Source organism: Fusarium falciforme, chromosome 1 (assembly GCF_026873545.1).
Source record: "Fusarium falciforme chromosome 1, complete sequence".
NCBI classification, from domain to species: Eukaryota; Fungi; Ascomycota; class Sordariomycetes; order Hypocreales; family Nectriaceae; genus Fusarium; species Fusarium falciforme.
This window is the reverse complement of record NC_070544.1, coordinates 4,139,132-4,160,571: the sequence shown is the minus strand read 5'-3', so window position 1 is coordinate 4,160,571 and position 21,440 is coordinate 4,139,132. Positions and strand designations below refer to the sequence as shown.

General features: G+C 50.9%; 6 protein-coding genes across 6 annotated transcripts; 3 read left to right on the top strand and 3 right to left on the bottom strand.

The window, feature by feature from the left end:
* Positions 1–674: 674 nt before the first annotated feature.
* NCS54_00117600 (AA-permease domain-containing protein) lies at positions 675–2,424 on the top strand (the record flags this gene model as incomplete). The annotated part of the gene is made up of 4 exons (XM_053146810.1): positions 675–1,082; positions 1,164–1,170; positions 1,277–1,938; positions 2,020–2,424. 4 exons carry the CDS (start codon positions 675–677, stop codon positions 2,422–2,424), a joined length of 1,482 nt encoding a protein of 493 aa, XP_053002785.1.
* Positions 2,425–4,566: 2,142 nt separating this feature from the next.
* On the bottom strand, positions 4,567–7,617 carry NCS54_00117500 (HET domain-containing protein; the record flags this gene model as incomplete). The annotated part of the gene is made up of 1 exon (XM_053146809.1): positions 4,567–7,617. The coding sequence occupies one exon, from the start codon at positions 7,615–7,617 to the stop codon at positions 4,567–4,569; it is 3,051 nt and encodes a 1,016-aa protein (XP_053002784.1).
* A 1,214-nt stretch (positions 7,618–8,831) lies between these two features.
* Positions 8,832–9,518, bottom strand: NCS54_00117400 (Hypothetical protein; the record flags this gene model as incomplete). Its single annotated transcript, XM_053146808.1, has 2 exons — positions 8,832–9,063; positions 9,112–9,518. The coding sequence occupies 2 exons, from the start codon at positions 9,516–9,518 to the stop codon at positions 8,832–8,834; spliced, it is 639 nt and encodes a 212-aa protein (XP_053002783.1).
* Positions 9,519–11,941: 2,423 nt separating this feature from the next.
* On the top strand, positions 11,942–15,030 carry NCS54_00117300 (Lgl-C domain-containing protein; the record flags this gene model as incomplete). The annotated part of the gene is made up of 3 exons (XM_053146807.1): positions 11,942–12,060; positions 12,151–14,255; positions 14,303–15,030. The coding sequence occupies 3 exons, from the start codon at positions 11,942–11,944 to the stop codon at positions 15,028–15,030; spliced, it is 2,952 nt and encodes a 983-aa protein (XP_053002782.1).
* Positions 15,031–15,366: 336 nt separating this feature from the next.
* On the bottom strand, positions 15,367–16,212 carry NCS54_00117200 (Hypothetical protein; the record flags this gene model as incomplete). The annotated part of the gene is made up of 1 exon (XM_053146806.1): positions 15,367–16,212. The coding sequence occupies one exon, from the start codon at positions 16,210–16,212 to the stop codon at positions 15,367–15,369; it is 846 nt and encodes a 281-aa protein (XP_053002781.1).
* A 1,545-nt stretch (positions 16,213–17,757) lies between these two features.
* NCS54_00117100 (Hypothetical protein) lies at positions 17,758–18,876 on the top strand (the record flags this gene model as incomplete). Its single annotated transcript, XM_053146805.1, has 1 exon — positions 17,758–18,876. One exon carries the CDS (start codon positions 17,758–17,760, stop codon positions 18,874–18,876), a length of 1,119 nt encoding a protein of 372 aa, XP_053002780.1.
* Positions 18,877–21,440: the final 2,564 nt, after the last annotated feature.

Sequence of the window (21,440 nt, the reverse complement as noted above, 5' to 3'; positions counted from 1 at the left end):
AGGACCTCGAACAGGGAGGCTCTTTATCGCTTACAGACTCTGGAAGTGTCCATCACACAAGCAAGAGTAAGTCAGGGAACCATTACGTGTGGACAAATCACTGATTTTCCGTGTATTCGCAAAACCCTCAATTGGGCGCCGGTCCTCGACAATAGGGCGCTCCTCAAGGCGCGGCTGGACCAAGCAAGGTCACCCTACCAGCACTATCAAGCCGTTGTAGTCCGCACCCTTTGCGAGGTTACAGGGAACCGTCATCGCCCAAGACTTAGAGATACCAATGGCATCACGATCCGAAATCTCCAAGCTTATCTCGATCGTGCACCCGTGGAGCGTCCTCGAGTGAGAGCCCACTACCTCTGCTTCCCCGGAGATGAGGAAACTCAGATCCTGGGGTATCCACGAATAGGTCAGTCCCTATCTACACTTTACTTTTCAGCTTCGACGTCCGGATATCGCTGGCGAAATTTGGCATCACGGAGATGTCATGTGGAGCTCTGGTATTACCCCAGACTCCTTCGCTAGGAGGATACTGAGTATTTTACCCCTTGGGCAGCTCCCATTTTTAGTGCTATAGATCAGCCCAAGTTCTCTTCTTTGAAAGAGACCTGTTCTTGGAAGCATCACTCTTGTCTGGCATCCTTAACTTCTCCCTCTTTGACTCTTCACCCCTGATCATGGCTTCCAAGGCCAATCAGATGGAGGCAGGCGAAAAAGCCGTCGCCTACGACGCCCGAAGCAACTCATCAGATGTTGCTGCAGGCACCATGGCCACCCATGAAGCTGCCATTGTAAACGCGCCCTTGGACATGTCGGAGCTGAAGGACATGAACAAGGGTCTGCACTCGCGTCACTTGCAGATGATGGCCCTCGCCGGAGCCATTGGAACTGGTCTGTTTCTCAGCTCTGGGCGCGCCTTTGCTCAGGCCGGACCGATTGGAACGTTCCTTGGATATACCCTGATTGGCTTCTCGGCTGCTGGCGTTGTTCTCGCTGTGGCTGAGATGGCGGCCCTTGTCCCGTTGAGTGGAGGCATCATGAGATATGCCGAGGTCTTTATCGACCCAGCCTTGTCGTTTGCAATGGTTGGAATCCGGTCTATAAGGGTATCAGCTTTATCCCCACTGACATTGTTGCCGCTGCGGTCCTGAGGTCGAAGTGAACAGCGCTGTGGTATGAGTTTTCTCCTGAGATTTGGAAGTGTGGCTGCTAAGTAGTATCTACAGTGGATTACCATCCTTGGACTCTTGATGGCCTTCACCAACTTCTTGTTTGTTAGGGTTTTTTGGTGACCTCGAGTTCGGATTTGCCATGCTCCAGATTGCTCTCATCTTTATCGTCAACATCAGGGCGGCTATTATCATTGCCGGTGGCGGTCCCAATGTGACACTCTTGGATTTAGATATTAGAAAAGTTGGTGATTATTTATTGTGGCCTATAACTTTAAATGTCAATCAAGGCTTCTCTATAGACCCACGCCCCTTTGTGCAGTATATGGGCATCCAAGGATCTCTCGGGCGGTTGATAGGATTATATACCACCTTTCCGAATACCTTCTCTGGAATTGAAAACACATCCCTGGCCGCTGCGGAGACTGCGAATGCTCGAAGAGTGATTCCTCAGGCTGCAAAGCGAGTCTTCTGGCGAATCCTGATCTTCTACAGCTTGACCATGTTCCTGGTCGGCCTGGTCGTTCCCTCCAACGATGATCAGCTCCTCAAGTCAAAGGGCACAGCTGCGTCTCCCTTTGTTATTTCTGCTTCACTGGCTGGCATCAAGGTTATCCCGCATGTCATCAACGCCATCGTTGTAACTTCAGCTTGGTCCTGCGGCAACTACGGTATGATGAGTTATATCCGCTACCTCTTTGGTCTGGTGAAGAACAGACACGCGCCTCGCGTCTTTACTCGTCTCAACCGATTCAGGATTCCATATGTGGCCGTCAGTCTTTTTACTCTGTTCATAGCTCTTGGATACTTGACCACGTCTCAAGGAGCATCCACTATCTTTACCTGGTTGTAGGATCTCCTGTCCATCGCGATCTTGGTCAACTGGACAGTCATCTTGATAACCTACCTTTTTTTCTTCTACGGCTGCAAGGTACAAGGCATCGACCGCAACGAGCTGCCCTACAGGTCTCCTTTCCAGCCTTACTTTAGCTGGGCCTGTATTAGCCTGTTCATCCTGATCCTTATCACGTCTGGATGGCAGAACTTTGTCCATGGCCACTGGAATACCAAGTCCTTTATGTCTTCTTATTTCAACATCCCGTTAGCCCTGATCTTGTACTTTGGATTCAGGTTTTACAAAAAAACCAAGATCATTCTTGATGAGATCCCTATCCGCGCGTTCCTGGACATTGCAAACGCTGATCCACCGCCCCCGCTGAAACCGAAGGAAATCCGGAAGCTCAACTTTCTCTGGTAGAGCAGTCACTTGGGGCTTGTACTTGGACCTGGATATTGGATTTGGGGTATGGGGTATGGATGTTCTCTTCGAAGTCACTAGCTAGCTGTCGATGCTGTAACTCATGGTCACTATTTGCAAACCTCGATTTCAACCAATTACAATCCGGTATGGTGTAGTGGCTAACATTTCGCGCTCTCATCAACTCAGTTGAGAGATCCTTAACCGCGGAGCCCAGGGTTCGATTCCCTGTACCGGAGAAGTCTTCTTTTTGCCCTTAGCTTCGATACTTGAAGAAGCCATTCGCTGTGGAGCATCTATCAATAAACGATAAAGTTTTTGTTTATCTTTCTTTTGTTGGATGATGAGAGCTTGCTTAATTATAAAGGAGTGCATCCAGACAACGTTGAGATTAATGAGCTCAGAGCGAGGAATCAATGAGACACCAGGAACTTGGGAGACGTTTCTCTACCTCGTCGTTAACTGGAACGCCCCAATTCACCCCTAACCTGCACATCGTGCCAAGAGACGTTTTGTAAAACGGCACTTAGGGACTCATGTTTACTGAGGGACTAATAGTAATAGACCTATCAAGTCGAGGATGGATTGCGTAAGTTAACTCTTGGTCAGCTCCTCATTGCTGCTGCTCTCCGAGCTTCTATAAAGTAAAATCTCTTATCTTGTGGGTTATCATTTGATTTTAGGACAGCTTGGCGAGCTTGATATCATGCTAATAACAGGGAATCACGCAAGCGATGGTCTAGGGCAGCATATTGTCTAGTCCCTTGTCCTTGTAACCCTACCGCCCCGCTTCCTCTGTGTCCCTGTTCCGCGGATGCTAAGCCTTGATCTCATGGCTGAGGTTATCCACACAGAACGGGAGCCAATCATGTCACGATCCGGCAACAACCCAGAGATGGACAAAGTAGCGATGATTAACTCTAAGTGCATTGACGATGAGTATGCAACGTGCTAACATAGTAGTAATGCCGTATTAATGACATTTGGACGCCCTAACATGAAAGCAGACTGGCTATATGACGCTGTCCCACTGCCAGTGATGATAGATGATGACTTTCTAGACACGCAAGCGAACCCTCCCGCAGTTCGTCCTGATGGCAGAACCACCGAAGTTGCCTCCTTTGTTGAATCTTGAGCTTTATAGTATCGTCAACGGCTCCCTTCTTCAGCTGTACATGAGCCCTAAAGAGAACAAAGTAAAAGAACACGATTTCTGGACTTCTATACTCCAGCTCGTTCCATACCCAGCAGCTCAGTTGTGCACATACAAGTACGTATAAAGATTTTCTCATCTAACGGCAGCGTATCATCCTGCGAGCGCGGTGAGTGGTGTGATTTTTCTTGTTAATTCTCTGAAGAGCTGACAGAATCAAAAGATATCTTCATGTGAGGATGCTGGTTCTCAGACTAATAGATGCCGAGTTCTACCTCAAGCAGGCGAAATTAAATGATCTTCAAGACACCTGCGGAAAGACAAGAGTATGTCACAAAAGCTTGTAGAAGAGTGTTTCGTTCTCTACTTTGAAGCTGCGCATGAGGCCATCGATATATTTCAACCGAACTTGGGCCTTGACACAATGACAAACCCAATCCCTGCATAGTAGTTTAGTGTATTATATAAGAAAACCATCCCAGGATATAAGGAGCTCAGTCACTCGAATAATCTAGTCGTGTATACTGCAGCGACAACTCTTCTAGTTGAGCGGTGCAGGCCTACGGACCCGAGTGCTTCGATACCTGAGCCGCGGCATGCCAATACTCCCTGAAACCAAGCCATTCAGCTATTGAGGGCATATTCGCGAGTAGGAGAGTCAGCCGAACGTTGCGTGGCGGCTCTAGAAATTCTTTCATCCAAGATCAAAGGCCAGTCAAGATCTGAGGAAGAAGTCGACGAAGAGCTGCCACTCAGGGAAATACGAGAAGTCATGTTACAAGATGGTATGAGAGAATTAGGGGATATAGGAGACCCCCTCGGTTGCTCTTGATTTCGAGGGGATGGACTTTATTGTCAACGATATGCTTTGGTTCAACTCATCTGCAGACGACATATTGTTCTAGTATTAACCTTTGGAAACGCAAATACGGTGATATCCGAGAGTAAGAAACCGTTCTACATGAAAAGACATGACACAACATGGCCCCTCAGACAAGAGTGATGGTGTGCTCAAACCGAGTCTCGTCATCGATCCACATTGGTCTGACAGGTGTAGATCCATACGAGGGATAGGATTCATTCCATGCCAAGAGTCCAAGCCCCAGCCGGCGAAACCGAGTGAGAGTCTCATCGGCTGGTTCCAGCATCAGGAGCATTTTGGCAGGGTGCGACTTCTTGAGAAGGTAACTGCTCAATCCTCGATTCTTCTCGCAGCTATAACCTAGCAAATCGAAGGCGTAATAGTCCTCTCGTGATTCGTAGCTTTTGCGGTCCCAGAAAGGATACAGTGAGAGCGGCCTCTTGTCTACCTTGATAGAGAAGTCCTTGAGAAGGCGTGAGGGATACAGAGATCCCTTGAGTGTGAGAGAGCCTGAGACCTGTATTGTGCTGTCGTCGACCTTGGCGTCCGTTGAGACTAATACTGCGAGTGGGATGATGCCTTCGTGCGTCTCTGGCCTGGGAGCGAAGCAAAACGACACGTCAGTTGGTTGAGACACCCACGACCATGTGGGGAAAACAACTTCTGGCGTGTCAGATGGCTTGACCTTCCAACAGAGATTTTGAAGCAAGTTATCTCCCATCATTATCCCTCCTAGGCACGTGCTTTGGAGCTGCTTCTCCATATATCTAGAGAACCCGAGGAAAGCTGGCAGACGTTCGGAAGCTTTGGATAGTGTCAGCTTGGAGTATCTCTCGACTTGCTTCATCCAGAAAGTGGACAAGCCAGAAGAACCCCCTTGAAGCAGCCTATTTCTTGCCTCTTGCCACTCATTTGTGCTCAGTGAACTAGTCGGGGTGGGATCTGCTTCTGTTGTGTGCCTACAAGGGCACTCCCAGTGCAGCATCCCGTCCCCAAAGTGTAATATCCTGCGGCTGAAGAGATGCTCCTGGAATGCCCAGACTTGCGAATGAATCGGGCCCTCCCTCACAACAGACCGCTTGACCAGCCACCTTCGTGACAAGGTATAGCATCGATTGACGCCAGCCTTGAAATACTCACGGTCCTTCTTGCATCCCCATACTTCGGTAGGCACTATGGATAGTGACCGGGTAGATCGAGGGCAAAATAGCCTATCCGAAGTACTGTTTGCAACCAAGCTGGAGATGGTCAGCTCGGCGTGTGAGAATATCTCGGGGATTCTTTGGACATGATAACCCCAGTCTCGGCGGTCATCTTGAATAATGCAGAGTGCTTCAATCCAGATGTATTCAATTCCTAGGCCTCTGGTTGCCAGTATAGCCTCTTGGAAAAGGGTTGGAAGTTTCTCGAACGGAATCTCTTTCATATGCGTCTCAAGATTGGCTTGTGTCGTTTGAGCTGCGATGTCTGACGACTCTCTGCAGTAAGATAACGCAGTATATGGCATCGAGTCAGTCACGCCTTCGATAAGGACGATATGATCCAGGCCATCTCCGACTCGCACTAATCTCAGCGGGTACTCTTTCTCAGGGGTCTGCAGGTCCTTTGGATATTGTTGGCAAGCTGAATGCTGTGGTGAAAACCTGCAATTGCCAAGCCAGGCTCTTGCTGTAAAGAAAGCTTGTTCCGAGCCAGTTCCGAGAAGCTCCTCGTCATGAGTAACTTTGATATTAGAGATTATGTCTTCATCTTGTTCCGAGACCCGGAACCGCTCATACAACTGTCCGCATTGAACTTCTATGTTATCAGACACATGGAGGAGGACAGCGTTGCTGGTTTCCTGAGTTTCAGTTTCTATGCGGACATCTTTGGTCCCGGCTGAGGAGGGTTCTCCTTTACCTGGCCCCATTTGCGTTCGTGCGTGGTCTAGAGTGTCCGCCATGAGATTGCAAAGGGGGCAACCGTTGGACGCAGACGCTTCCAGTTGCTGCCAGTTCTCATGAACTTGGAAATCAAATCTTGGGCTATAGTTGTCCTTGATCGAGTAGTGGCGTAGCAGTGACTGAAACTTGTAACAGCGATTGCAGAGGTTTCCTCGGCCTTCCCAGCTCTTTGATGCAGCCATTCCGTGAATATTGTCGAGGAATCTTTCAATCATACTCTCGGCTGCTTGGAGAATCATTGCTGAAGGCGCTGACCTGTCATTGTGTGGATAGTCAACCTGAGACATGATATGACAGTACACTGGATATAGCTCAGCTGGCGGGACGAGTAGTTTGCTGGTTGAAACCGCAAGGAGTTTCTTTGAAGAGTTTCTCTCATTGGGAAACGACGATGTTGTTGCGGGCGATGGTGATAGTTGAAGACCATAAGATATTAGAAGGGCCATTACTCGCGAGTTCCCAGCCAGTAGAGCAAGATCCAGAAGATTCCATCCATCCGAGGAAAGCCAGGAGCAGTCTGCCCCATTTTCCAGAAGTAAACGCATCATGGAAAGGTTTCCAGCCCATATGGCTCTGTGGATAGGTAGAACACCTTCAGAGCCATCGGCTCTGATCGCATTACTAAGGCGGAGCTTGTCATGAATGGTGGGAGCATTTGCATCAGCTCCATGGCTGAGTAAGAAGAAGATTTCATCCCGACGATCCTCCAAGAGGGCCTGATGAAGTGGTGTCAAGCCGTGGAAGTTGTATATGTCCGGGTTTGCGCCTGCTTGAAGAATCAACTCTGCCGTTTCGAAGTCCTTGTGAGCTAGAGCCTGATGGAGTGGCGTGTTCCGAAAGAACCAAAGAGGACCCGGCGGTAGAGGAGGAATGTTGATGCAGCACCCGTATGGAGGTCCCATTTTGGGCAAAGGGGGGTCCATCTCGCTCTGAGCCCAGGTAATATTCATGTTGATGCCATTCTGTAGACCTAGTCTGATTTTCTTGGCAAAGAGCTTCTTGTTGGACTGCCAAAACTCATCAGGCCCGTCCTGGTTCTCACATCCGACTGCCGCCAGTAAGCTGTGAGCTGTTGGTACCGAAGGATTTGTTGAAACGGGAGAAATTTCTGGCGCTGAAGAAGCTGCTTGAGTAGATGAAGCCGTAGCGGATGGCTTGGAGCGCTTGGAGCCCCGTAAGAGATTGAAAAACTCGAACGGCACATCCCCGTGTTTCCGATGCTCCTCCTGTAGCATCCTGAAATCGGATACAATATCATCAAGTACCATTTCCATCGCGAAAGAGGTTTGTGAAGACATTCTAAAGAGGGAAATGGTGTCGTTTGATGCCGAGGGGGTTGTATTAAGATCCAGAGAAATGAGAGGAGGGCGACGTTCTTTTGTAACCGACAGAGGTAGTGTCCTTGTACAATACAGGCAAGCATTGCGATCCGTGGTGCCTTCCTCGTGGTGGGGTTGCAGAGAGTGGGTGGTCCGGGCACTTCCAACATTAATTCATGGAGAGACTCGACGCTCTTGAAAAGAATTGGAGGACTTGAAAAAGTCTCCTGCAATAGTGTCTGGGAAAGGTAGCCATTACTCACATTTTGATCGAACAAGTAATCAGCTTGCCCTTTCTGAACTACGCCTCATGGTACCGCCGTAAAGTATCATAAACACGCCACGCCATTGTTGGTTGTTGGTTGTGATGAAACATCCGTGTTTGGGGCGGAGCGTGAGAGCCAGGGTATCCTGGAAGGATATGAGGCACCTGGAATGACTGGGTTAAATCAAGGATGGAATGAGGCAATGTCCAAGAGAAAGGAATGTCTCCAACCTGGTATTGAAGATCCAGCATCGATGAAGGACTCTCTCGTCGTCGTGGTAATTCTGGGTCAAGTTTTTCAGTTGGGTATTAACATGCGGCTCAGGTAACATGGACATGTTGTGGAATGGCTTCACTCACCTTCAATAACCTTTCTTGTCAATGTCGAGACTTGTTTTCCCTCTGCTGATGAAAATAAAGTTGGAGCATATGAGTAGGCGCAATATCTGGTTCGTTCTTCAACATATTGGCTTTCAAACTATGTATATGAGAAAGAAACTTGGAAAAATTCAAAAAGAGAAAATGTAACGGACCATAAACCCCGGGCCTGCCAAGTGACTTCATAATCTCATCTAAAAGGTAAAAGAGAATAAAAAGTCTTTACAAGAAGTGTAAAAAGTATGAGCGAAACCTCGGCATCCTCTCTATTTGAGAAACAAATAAACTCCGAACACACGCCCCCTCCATAATCAATACATTTGCAAGACATCCTGTGTCTTGTATCGCTTTCTTGTGCGTTTCTCATGTCGTACCGGTCGTTTCAATGCCGTCTGGCACAATATTCTGTCTGTGGGCTTCTGCAGTGCCACGTCATGTGTGTCATTTCTTCTGTCGTTCAACATGGGAGAGTCACTGTTCGCCTCTCTCAGATATGTGGGTGATCTGGATGCGCAGTCCTCATGTGCCGATCAAAGTTGTCTTTGCGGCTGTAGACATGCCCAGACATCGCTTTGCGGCAGCCTTCTACTTTGCATTGGTAGCCCTCGCCCTTGCGGTGCGTTCTCATGTGTCTTGTCAGGTCCTTCTGTGTGGCAAACGCCTTGTCACATCCTGAGAAGAGGCAAGAGAAGTACTTGATGTGGTACTTTTGGTGCTTTCTAGTTGCGTGTTAGTCTCTGAGAGATTTGCAATACTTTGAAACTTACGCAAGATCAGAGGGACGTCGGAAAGCTTTGCCGCATTGGCACAGATTGCGATCACTGCTCTCTGCAGAACCCATCCAGGTGTAAGCCTCTTCTGAGGCGTTTGGGGGACTTGAGGTGGCGACAGAGGACGAGGATGCACCGCCGTACTCCTGAGGTGGCCACATCTGGTGATCATCTACCTGCTGCACCTCATTGTAGTCTCCTCCTACGCGGTAGGGGAACTGGGATCCGGAGTGTGATTGGTTGGCGTAGTGGTTGCTGAAGGCGTAGGAGCGAGGGTCTGAGGGTTGCTGGTCTGGGTAGAAGCCCGAGGATGAGGATGAGGATGGCCATTGCTGGTAGCGAGCATTGGGATCCGGGTGGCGATACTGATCCGCGGATACCTCGCTAATCGGGTTGTAGCTCATGTCGGGAGGTATGTAATGTGAGGAGGATTGTGGATGGGTGGATGTGTGATGGTGTTGATGGTAATGTCGATCGATGCTATTCTACGCTCGGTACCCATAGGAGGGTTGGCAGAAGCAGTTAAAGAGACAGTTAAATTTGCCAGACCGGGCCTGATGCCCAGTCTCGTTAGGCCTAGGCCATGCTGGCCCTGGAATTAATTGGGCCTCGAGTCAACTACCTATGTTCAGGGCAGAAAGAGTAGGGCTCGGGAATTGAGTCGTCAACGTGGTGACCACGATGTGGTAGGTACCTGCGTACTCGATGTGAGCCCGACTGACAGCAAAGCAGCCCAGCTGGCCGTTTTCGCGGCCGGCAGAATGACCTGCTTATTGGAAGAGTCCCAGCGAGCCATTGCAGCCAAAGAGAGTCGCAGGGCTTCCTTAAGAGGCCCACGTCAGAGGCCAGGTGAGGGGCACGGGTTGCTGCAAGTCAATGGTCTCGATGGGTGCCCAACCGACACGTCGTCTCGATTGATTACACGTTGTAACTTCTCGTCATTTTACACCCCTCCCCGTCTCCAAACACCCAATGACGACACTGAGCCCGCGAGATCTGGCCAAGGGGTAAGAGACGGTGGGCTTGCTGACCTATGCGGGAATGAATGCCTTGCATTTCCCTTCCCGCCGCGGCGTTCAGCTTTTCGGGCCCAACACGATCTTATCCTGTGCAGGCGAGGCGAAGCGTCACTTGGACATGACTGGGCACCGACGTGGACAAGTATGGGACCCATTACAGCCTTATATGCATCCTCCGGGCTCCTTTTCGTTACACGTGGACGATTGGCTTTGCTGCTCGGGGACCCTGAGGGTGTCGCTTGGTCTCGACTGAAGCCCACCATCTCGATACCGCAAGCCTTGAGGCTTGGTTCAGGGTATTAATCTGCCGTGGAATATTAATGGCTCATGTACTCTACTCGAACTGTCATGGAACCGCCCTGTTTCTTGTCAGGTTACTGAGCTGTCAAGACTGTCACGGGATGGTTCTGCTCCTATGCCTAAACGTCGTAGCACGACAGGTGTCGGACACTAATGCGTGTAATTTCGTTCATCCCATGGACATGGATGAGGGTTTGAGAATTGTTTGGGATGGGTGACGCATAGGTTTGGTTGGATGAGAACTTGCAGCTTTGAATTGGCGGCTGGTTGACGAGACACTTTCCAGAACGCCTCGCGAAGGAGTGGGTATACCAGCCGATAATTCCAAACCAACACAAGAATAGATCGAGAGAAGAGAGAACATACCTCGATGTGAATAGACTATCGTTGTCATGCTGGAGTTGTCCACAGCTGGCCACGGGTTTCTAGAGTTTGATCATCTGATGAGTGCGGTTTTCTGCAACTCGCCCGCAAAGAGACAACAAGCAATATCTAGAAACCTTGTGCAACTATATTCAAATATTCGCGAGACTTTATAATGCCTAATTAAGGCAAGGAAAAATTCTACTAAAACTAGCCAAGATTTCAACGCCATCGGCATAGCTCAACGCAAGACACAGATTTAGGAGCGAGACGCGCTCAGTTGTGAGAAGAAGAACCCGCACAGACAAATGAATTTATATACACTTTGAAGAACGCATATCGGCAATCATGGTTCATCGGCAATCAAGGAACGACATGGATCCTCGCGTTGGCACCTGCACTTGCACTTGCACTTGGCCAAACCAACCAGCGGTGAGATATAAACCACCGTAGATCTATGCAACTCACTATCAAAGCGCTGCTCAAACGCACAGACTAACCAAAGCCACTCGGTAGCTAGTTGCAACGGTCGACATACTATGTATGTGTCCTGCACGTGAACTAGCAACAGCCATTCTCAACATTTTTTGAGAATCTGGCCACGCCAAGCTTCCGGATCTGCCGGTGTTCCGCCTCGGCTTGACAGCATTGGTCGAATCTTGGGATTAATCACGCTTCGGGGTCTTGGGGAAAAAAACGAGAGAAGAGCACTGACTGGCTTTGTTCCAATGCGAGTCTGAGTTTGGGGCTGTGCAGCCAAGACTCATGGGCCGTGGTTGATGAGAGATTGGACGTTGTGGAGCAAAAAGAGAAGAGATTTGTCGATGGTGACGGGCTGTATTTGAGAGTTGAACAAAAGTAAAAAGTCGCAATAGGTATATAGTTGAAAGCAAGAGGTAGGAGACGTGCAAGTTGGGAGATAGAAGGAAAGCTATCGGCATTAGTATCAGGTGCTACGGGAACCACAGTATATACAGTGCTCTTGTTACTGTCTTACCCGCACGGACCATGCATGACGTTGGCACTCGGAAGCTCTGGCTCAGGCTCCCTCCCCCACTAAAAACACTTGGGGTCAAGAGCTCCCTCTCGAGCTCTGCGACAAGAGCTAACTTCAACAACACCAGCTGAGCAAGCATCATCTCAAGATGGCGGCTTTCCTGCGAGGCAAGCAGACGGGCATGCAAAATGACTTGTCCGCGAGCATCAGACCCGAGCTATTCCTGCCTGACGACCAAGCCAGATACGGGATAAATTCCCAAATAAGGTGACCAGCCAGACTCCATGCATTCCCGCCCAACCCCGCCAGCCAGTTTCTAGTTGTCCCTTCTCTCAAACCCTCTCTGACTCTCGCCAGCTGCTACGCATACGAGCCCGTCCAGTCCCTCCTAGCCATCGGAACCAGCGAGACCAAGTTCGGCCCCGGAAAGATATACGTCTTTGGCCAGCGCCGTGTCCAAAAGATCCTCCAGCCTCCCCGAAACACTTCCTTCCGCATCCTACAGTTCTGCGCGAACCGCCTCGTCAGTGTCGATGCCAAAAATGAGCTGGGAGTCTGGGATCTCGATACGGGCGACCGAGTTGCCGCCATGGTTGTCGCTGGTCAGGTCGCCTGTCTCCTGACAGATCCCATGCTGGATTGGGCCTTTATTGGCTTGCAGAATGGCGACGTAATGGCCTTTGACCTTGATCGAGGAAGCTTAGCTCGATCTTTCCGCCTGCCCAATTTCTGGAAGGAGAAGGACCCCAGCGCAAAGATCTCCAACCTTGTGTCCATGTCGCTTCACCCTCGAGACGTCGGGAAGCTGCTGTTGGCCTACACCAACGGAGCCGTCTCCTACTCGTTCAAGCAGAACCGAGCTGTGCAATTCTACGAATACGTCCTCCCAGCGGGTGCTCCGGGAGGCAACGGCGTGGCTGCCGACACAGTCCGAAAGCCAAGAGTCACACACGCCTTGTGGCATCCCTCAGGAACCTTCATTTTGACCGCTCATGAAGATGGAAGTCTGGTTTTCTGGGATCCCAAGGAGGAAAAGGTCATTATGGCCAGGACACTTACTGAGTTCAATGTCAACCAGCCATCACCCGATGTGTCTCCGTCCTTGAACGAGCCCATCATCAAGATTGCCTGGTGCTGCAAGGAGAACTGTGACGACAGTGGTCTGCTGATCGCGGGTGGACAAAAGCCCGACGCATCGCCCAAAGGCCTGACCTTTATTGATCTTGGACAGACGCCGGTTTATGCCACCTCAACATGGCAAGTTCTTGCAAACTACACTCGAGGAAAGCGGCAAACTCCCCTTCCCCTCCCCGCTGGCGCCCAGGCTGTCGATTTCCTCCTCATCCCTCGCTTCTCGCCCCATTTTGCCGGTGCCCAGGATCCTATCGCCGTCATCACCCTCTTGTCGTCTGGTGAGCTCATCACAATGAGCTTTCCCTCTGGATACCCAATCAGTCCTACCAATCAACTTCACCCCTCTGTCTCTTTTGTTCATCCATTCGTCACAAAGGTCAATGTGTCATGTCTAGAAAGACCTAGATGGTTGTCCATGTTTGAGAAGCGTAACCAAGGAGAGCTGCTGGTGAAGGGAGGCGCTGAAGCCCAAAGACCTCGAAAGAGATACGAAGAGCGCACCATCATCCAAGCTGCTCATGCCGATAGCACCATCAGAATATGGGACTCTGGTCATGCCGACGACATCGAGAACGGGACTCAACTTCAGGTGGATGTGGCTCGAGCACTCGACCGATTTGATGATATCGACATCACATGCATGAGCATGGCACCCAGCACAGGAGAGTTTGTAGTAGGAACACGAACAGGCGAGGCCATCATCTTCCGCTGGGGCGGCAACCGCTTCTTCGGCCAAGACAAGCCGCCACAACTTGACCCAAACCCGAAGGGTCTTACTGATATCAGTTTGAGGGCTGAACCGGGTCTCAAGGAAGGTCTTCAGCCAGCCATTCTATACGAAATGGTGTCAGGACCCATCACGGCTGTGCAAGTGTCCAACGTCGGCTTCGTGGCCGTGGGTTCAGAATTGGGATTTCTGACAATCATCGACCTCAGAGGACCTGCCATCATTTTCCAGGCTCCCATGACTGACTTTGCAAAGCAAGACAAGCGCTCTACCTTCTTGAAGGGTCATCACCACTCAGCCTCGGAGCCACAAAAGGAGTGGCCTGTCGTGATCGAGTTTGGCGTCATGACTTTAGATGAGGACAAATATTCAAGTATTTGCTGCTTTGTGGGAACAAATCTGGGCAAGGTCGTCACCTTCAAGCTGCTCCCGGGTCAGGATGGAACGTATACTGCTCAGCCAGCGGGCGTCGTCTCCTTTGACGGCAAGATCATTTCACTCAGTCCCATCGAGGCTGATACTGGAAAGCCAGCCTTTGCTACTGGACCAATAGTCGCAGGCCTCAGAGAAGGACGCCAAGTCAATGGCGTGGTGGTAGCAGGTTTGTCTCTCCAGCCAATATGGTGATTCACGACTGACAGGTTACAGTTACACAAACCGAGATTCGCATCTTCAGACCAGCCAACTCCAAGGGCGCATCCAAGGAGTTCGACAACATCCTATGCGACGCGGCCTGCGTAGCGGAGCTTGAGTTGCAAGGTTTTGCCGTTGTAGGCGTGTTCGGAGACAGAACAGCAAGGGCATTCTCTATACCCGGTCTGAAAGAGATAGGTAAAGCAGACCTGCCCATGATGGACGTAAGCCGGAGCACAGCCTCGATCGTGACCCAGACGGGAGACATCTTTGCCTGGTCAGGGCCTAGCGAATTGGCTGTCATTCACGTCTGGGGCACAGGCAAGGGACCCCAACAGTCGCCCGATACCATGATCAACCCAAAGCTGGAATGTCCTCCTCGGCCGACCATCTCCAACCTCCAGTGGATCTCGGGAACACAATACATTTCTCCGACAGACCTGGATCTACTCGTTGGTGGTCCTGATCGACCACCAAGCCAGCGGATGCTAGATGCAGCTGCCGCTGAGCAACGTGCCGCTAGAACCGGCGAGCCCTTGGCATCAGGCTCAAATACCCAAGAAGGGTGGGGAGACTACCTGACAAGGCAGCTGAATGAGAGGACGGAGAAGCTCAACATGATGGGTGACAATATGGAGAATCTTCAGGAACAGAGCGCGGGATGGGCAAATGACGTGAACAAGTTTATCAGCAAGCAAAAGAGGAACGTGGTACTGGGAGGGCTCAAGGGCAAATTTTTCTAAGATGTTGAGAATGTTGTTGATGTGTTTAATTCCCGGACTGTCGATAGATACCACATGGAATGTATTGTGCTTTGGCGAGATGGACATTGCAGCACTTGCATACAGTGTCATGACAAGCAGAGGATAAATGATTTGGCCCTAAAGGCTTCTATTAAGCAGATAACTTGACCAAGTTGCACTACAACTATACTGAAACGAGTGTCCCAGCAAAGGGCCAAGGGTAGGGGGGATCGGTCACTTGACTCAACCCGAACATCTCTTAAAAGGGGGGCGAAGAAAAGGAAAAGAACAGAAAGGAGGCCGTGAAATCATCTTCAACTTTGCTTGTAGACCCCCTCAGCCCACACTTGTGCGACGCTGGCCAGGGGTTACAGGCTTCCACTTCTCGTCTTCTCCATGGGCAGGGCCGAATGATCCCGAATGCGCAGCCCATGTGTTGCGCTGCTTAGGGCCTGACAGAAGGCCACCCGTCGTCACCATACTGCTCGTCGGGTTGGATTTGCGTGGATCCTGCCCGTTGTCAGGAGGGGATTGAGGTAGCCCTGTGTGCGGAGGAGTGCCCGGTTCTGAGCTTGCCGGGAACGAAGCGTGAGGCACGGGGCTGTCCGGGCCGTTTTGGACAGCTTCCTCCAAGCTGAAAGTCGAACCTGGAGGTAGCCCCGAGCCGAACATTGTCGACGAGAAATTGCGCGGTCGCTCCGGCTCCGACCCCGAATCTGGCCCAGACTCTAGCCCAAATCCCGGCTCAGCCTCCTGTCCCAGCCGCTCGGCTTGGGCGATCCGCACCGCCAGTCCCGCATTCTCCATCCTCAGGCGCGCACTCACCTGCATCAGCTGCTCATTGCGGTGGCTGATTTCATCTTTCTGTTCGCGAAGGACTCTGTTCTCCTCCATCACATCGTCCATATCCTCCCGAATTTCCGAGTTCTGCTGGAAGGCGGCGTTCTTGTGTCTCTGCTCTTCAAGCCGCAACTCGTACTCCTTTTCCCGTCGCTCACGTTCCTGTTTCCAGAGCTCGGCCTGGTGTTGTAGAACCAGAGCGAACTGTTCAAGATTCTTCTCGGCCTCCTCTTTGTAATATCTTCCGCCTAGCAAGCAACTGCAAACCAGAAGAAGGGCACCCACAATGCCCAGGGCAATGGCAAACCCGACCTGCCAGAATACCAGTTCCGAGACCGCCATGGAGAGCACAGGGGGGAAATCAGGTTGTTGCAAGTTATCTGGTGATAACGATCTCGGTGTGTTCCCAGCGTACAAGACAGATAAAGTGCAACTGTCGGGTTGAGTGGTGATGTCTCGGCCAGTTCAGCAGGAGCTGGAACTTGGCGTGGCAACACAGAAGCCTTTTAAGGGAGGACCGGCGATCTGGACTTTGTTGGCTTCTCACCAGATGCGAGAATTGTTCATGGCGTTTGTGTGTGCTCAGTGCTCATCTTCAACCCGCATCAATGTCAACAATGCCTTGTTCACTCCAGCCACAGAACAAAAGACTGACTGAAAGCCCCGTATTCAACCCCCAACATCAATATTATCATGTTCGCTCGGGTCTCGATCGTGTTCGCGTCTCGGCGGAGTCTTCGTCGTTGAACATCGGCAGTTCTCTTTTATCGAATTGTCGGTTCGCGAGAGCATCAGCAAGAGGTCAATGTTTTTTGAATTTCGTCAACGCCATGGAAGCAGATCATCAAGAAGACTTTGCAATCCGATCAGAGCGCGTCGTATGGCTCGTCTTTGTCTGGTGCGTCTCCGTTTACTTTTTCGCGACAAGGCAACAAAGCCGATTCGGGAAGGCAGCTAGACAAGGCGAACCACTGTGTCTTCCCGAATCAGGCCATCATGTGACAGGCTGGCTTCACTGCATTTCAAGGCTTCTGTGATGCCTTGGATCGGGAGGTGAAGCCATCGCGGGGACTTTCGTGGGCGAACAGCCAACGCTTGCAGATCTTGACATGTCTCAGGCTCTCAGCTAGACGCTTTGAGTCGTACGCTGCCCAAGACATCTCTTTAAGCATCTTCACGGGTGTCGCGCCAAATGAAAACGTCAGAAATCCTCACGTCTGAGCCTTACGACTTGTCTTCCCGTTTCTGGGTGATGTTGTCAAGGGAGGTCGATTGTCGCGTGCCAAGCACACTGTCGAGGCTCCCTTGTGTAGGAATTCCAACCGCTACAGCCGAGACACATCTGCTGAGAGACGCATTAAGCTTATAGCTGCTGCCAGACCCCCCGGGATGCCGTTCAGAGCAGATCGACGTGAAACCACTTGACCTTGCAACCGGTGGTCTCGCCCTAGAGCGGCGGATCCGTTTCATTCCACCAGATGCTTTCTGTCAAGTCTGGGTGCCATGTCTCTCCTCTTGATGTCTCATTCGTCCATACCGCAGCCGTGCCTGAATTCTGTCTCAGCTGTTGCTGCGAGGAGGGCTGAAACCGGCCACTCTGCTAACGTTTGACTGGAACGTTGTCGGAATCTCGAAGTCGTAGGCCAGGCGAAACCATTGTAGAGTTCAGCCCTCATTCCATAAAAACCCAGTTTTCCCCTGAGTGCCAGAAGGAGGAATGATATCGACAACAAGATTCCACCACGAGCTACTTAAACGCCAGACAAGAGCCCTCCTCTCATCTGACTCACAAGTTGTTTTAAGCAATCAACATTCACCCCGTCTTTCTTTTCTCTTTCTTCAAGTCATTCCTTCTCTTTTTCTTTGTTCTTTGTCATTCTAGTCAAGATGGCCAAGTCTCTTCTCCTTGCCAGCCTTATCACCGCTGGCGTTTATGCTCAGTCGACTCCTGACCCCAGTCTCATCAAAGGTGGCGAGTTCCAGCATCTGGGTTGCGTTGCCATCAAGCCTGGAACCTTTCCTCGACAGTTTGACTTAGGTCAAGCCGGCTGCACATCGTCTTGTTCGACCAATGGCAACATCATCGCCTTCCACGGTAACTCCTGTGCTTGCGATCGCCTTGATTTGTCGCCGAAGCCGATCCCCTACCGGGTGACGAAGGTGGACAACGCGCTATGCAATCAATGGTGCGACCCGGCCGACAAGTCCAAGGGAACCTGTGGAGGTGCTACCATCCGCGGCTGGCCGGTCTATGACCTCTACAAGAGGAACGATGCCAGGGTCGTCTTTGTGCCGTTCCCAGGCGACGTCGCTACTCCTGTAGCCCCTGGACAGACGCCCGCCCCGGTCCCCAATGACCCAGGACACAAGCCCGGCGATGTCTTCCACGACTGCCCCCCAGATGTCGTTGACTGCCCCTATCGCACAAAGTGCCCTGGCGGCAACTGTGACGGTAGCAAGCCTATCCCTCAGCCTTGCCACGGATGTAGCCTCCCCGGCGGTGGCAAGAACTGGACTGCTCCTGCGTGTCCTCCTGGCGGCTGCCCTCCTGGTCAAGGTCCTACTCCTGACGGCGGAGATCAAAATGGACAAAGCGGAAATGGTGGGAATGGCGATAATGGTGGTCAGGGAGGTAACAACGGAGGAGCTGGAGGAGACGCTGGAGGACAGGACTCTGGCAACGGATCTCAAGGAGGCCAGAGCGATGGTAGCAGCTCAGGAAACGGCGGTGATTCGGGCAATGGGGACTCTGGGAGCCAGTCTGGTAGCGACGCAACCGGAGGACAAGATGGCTCTGGCCAGGACGGTGCTGGTCAAGGAGGTGATGGAACGGATAGTGGAAGCAGCGCGGGTGGTTCCGACCAGGGCTCTCAGGGGCAGGGTCAAGGTGATCAGTCCGGATGCACTGGAACAACTTGCCCGACTCCCGTCAGCTTGGGTATCAAGGCTGAGGCTGGAAGCTTGATGTTTGCAGTCTTCGCCGGTGTCTTGGTTGGTCTGTGGTAAAAAGCTCGGGATCGGGGTGGGAGAGGAAGGTCGCATTCGTCTTTGCATTGATTTCGTATAGAAAACGGGAACGGAGTCTTGCTTTTGTTTAACGTTAGCTTTGTCAAAGCTATAATATTTGTCTTGGATCTTTACCTTTCTGCTGCAACCTGCTGCCCAGTGAAGTACACCACCTATTTTCTGCGATGTCGGCGATGCTTGCGGCATCTACATGGCACAAAATCACATCGGAAGGCTCCGTCCGCTTTGGCCGTGACTTGTGTAGAGGCGTGTCCGCGTTCACTGACACTGGGAGGGAGTGTAGAGGAGGTGCATCAGGAGGGCCGGCCAAGTCATCTTTCCGAGAAATATTTCGGGGTGGTAGAACGAATTGGTAGAACTTTGTGCCTTCGAGTTCAAGTTCGAACGCAGAGAGCGCTTGGTCAAAGAGAGAGTTTGGTTGCAAAAGACGGGAGCTTGTCGAGTTTGAGGAAGTTCGCTCACGTCGCCGAGAACATCTTCACGTGACAAAAATATCATAACCACACTCAAGGCAGTTACCCCGCATTAGCATCCTCTATTATTTTGTCACAAATACCCAACCGTTAACATTTGCATCGTCTTCATGACTTCTCTACATCATGTTTCAGATGCCAATCTCGCGTCCGTGTGATGGTGTCACAATTTTATTCAGTCCAATTATTCTTATCTCAGCACCTGATATTACAGCATCCACACACACTACTTCGGCGAAGCCGCCATCCTTGGTGAGCACGCGACCTAATTACTTGACCTTGACTGCTGTCAACTGAGATTAATCCTGTCTAATTTTGGAAACCGTCTGTCTGTGAGACCTAGAAGTTGGAGGGTGAGAGATACAGAAAAAAGTGAGGCTGTAATTTCATGTACCTGACCTCTTTAAACCCCTGAAGGTCGCAGCAACGGCCACGCCAATGCACGACAGCGAATGAGGACGCGACTGCAGGCAGCAGGGTCCCCAGTTAAAAAAAACTGTAAAAAGGGGAAGAATTATGAGTTTGCAGAGCATGTGTGGTCGTTCAAGAGTCAAGTGAAGCAAGTTCGGGGCGGGCGAGAGTACCGAAAGTATTAGATACTACCTAGATTACCAGCCCTACGAAGTAGTACGGCTCTAACGACGATCGTATCTCCCTGATGAGATCCCGCTAAGAGTAGCCTGAAAGATTCCGAGGCCGAGACGGCTGCAATCCCGGTAGCATGGTAAACGAGCCGTTCGTCGGCAATCCAACCCCCCGCCGTCGTGGATCCGGGTCCGAAAGAGGCGAGTTGCGGGGACCTGGGGCCGTCTGGATCATGACAGCTCATTGACACGTCCGATTTATATGAGCAGCAAATTAATATTGAGATCATGCAGGAACGTGTCTCATAATTGATGTAGCACGCCACAACAGGCCACATCAACCTGTAATCCCGTGCCATTGTTCATCAAACATGACGGGTATGTCTCGAAGAAATTTTCAAGACGGATGCGGCACAGCCCACCCTCTCGAGGCAGAACTGCAGTCTCGTCATCAGTTGGCCCTGGTTTAATAAAAGCACGAGCCACACTCCCTAAAGCTGCAGTCAGGAAAGACGAATGATTGCGATTCACGTGGCCCAACTCGTGACAGGTTTGCCATCTCTGACCTTCTATACCTCCCAAATCGAGCTGAGAGCATGGGCTACGTTTCAAATCTAGGTAGCCCTTTCGCTAATACTCTTCCCTGTCTCTCTCCGCACACAATCCCAGGGTTCGAAATGGATCCATACCACACCACTGTAACTGTTGAGTTGACAACTATACGAGAACAGGTTGTTGAGAGACGTAAACACCCAACAACTGCCAGGATCTATGTCCAGGGTTTTCTGTTCGTGTGGACGTTAGGAAATGATCAGCAAGTGCGAGTTCGCGGGCCTGTTTGGAGACGCGTCGAGATACGCATAGTTCCAGAGGTGTCACAGTGGCCATCGTGGCTGGTGGATGATGCTTCGGTATTGTCTGTACACAGGAGGAGTTCTGCTTTAGGATGGCTGCATTGTGCTTGAGGGAGTTGCGTGTCGGGAAGAGTCAGGTATCAATCCTTTAGTTTCCACTGTTGAACACTCACCCCTGGACTCAAGACCAATCAGTAAAGTCTTAACAACTGAAAAGAAGAACTTTCAACAGCGACAATTGTTTATTTACAAACAAACGGTAACCGGGCAGAAACGTGTTATCTCGACGCACTGATCGTGTCTCGGTTCAGTCAAGGCAACAAGGCGACCAAGGCGAACCAACCATTTGAGCCTCATTGTATCGGCGATTGCACTTTTTGCAGTGTCATGACCCATGCTCTCGTCCAAGCTTTATTGCCTATTCGTTTTCGGATCGGAGGGTGACTTCAGTCTACGCGACTGCGACCCTCTTAGGCAAGGCTCCCTAGACAAAACTCGAGCTGTCAAAAGGGCAACTAAAGCAAATTCACAGGGTTTGTATCAGCTGAGAAGCACGTCAATCTTGCTTCCGCCATAGGATGTCTGTGCTCAACCCTCACAGGTCGTGCCAACCCTGAAGACCCTATTCCAAC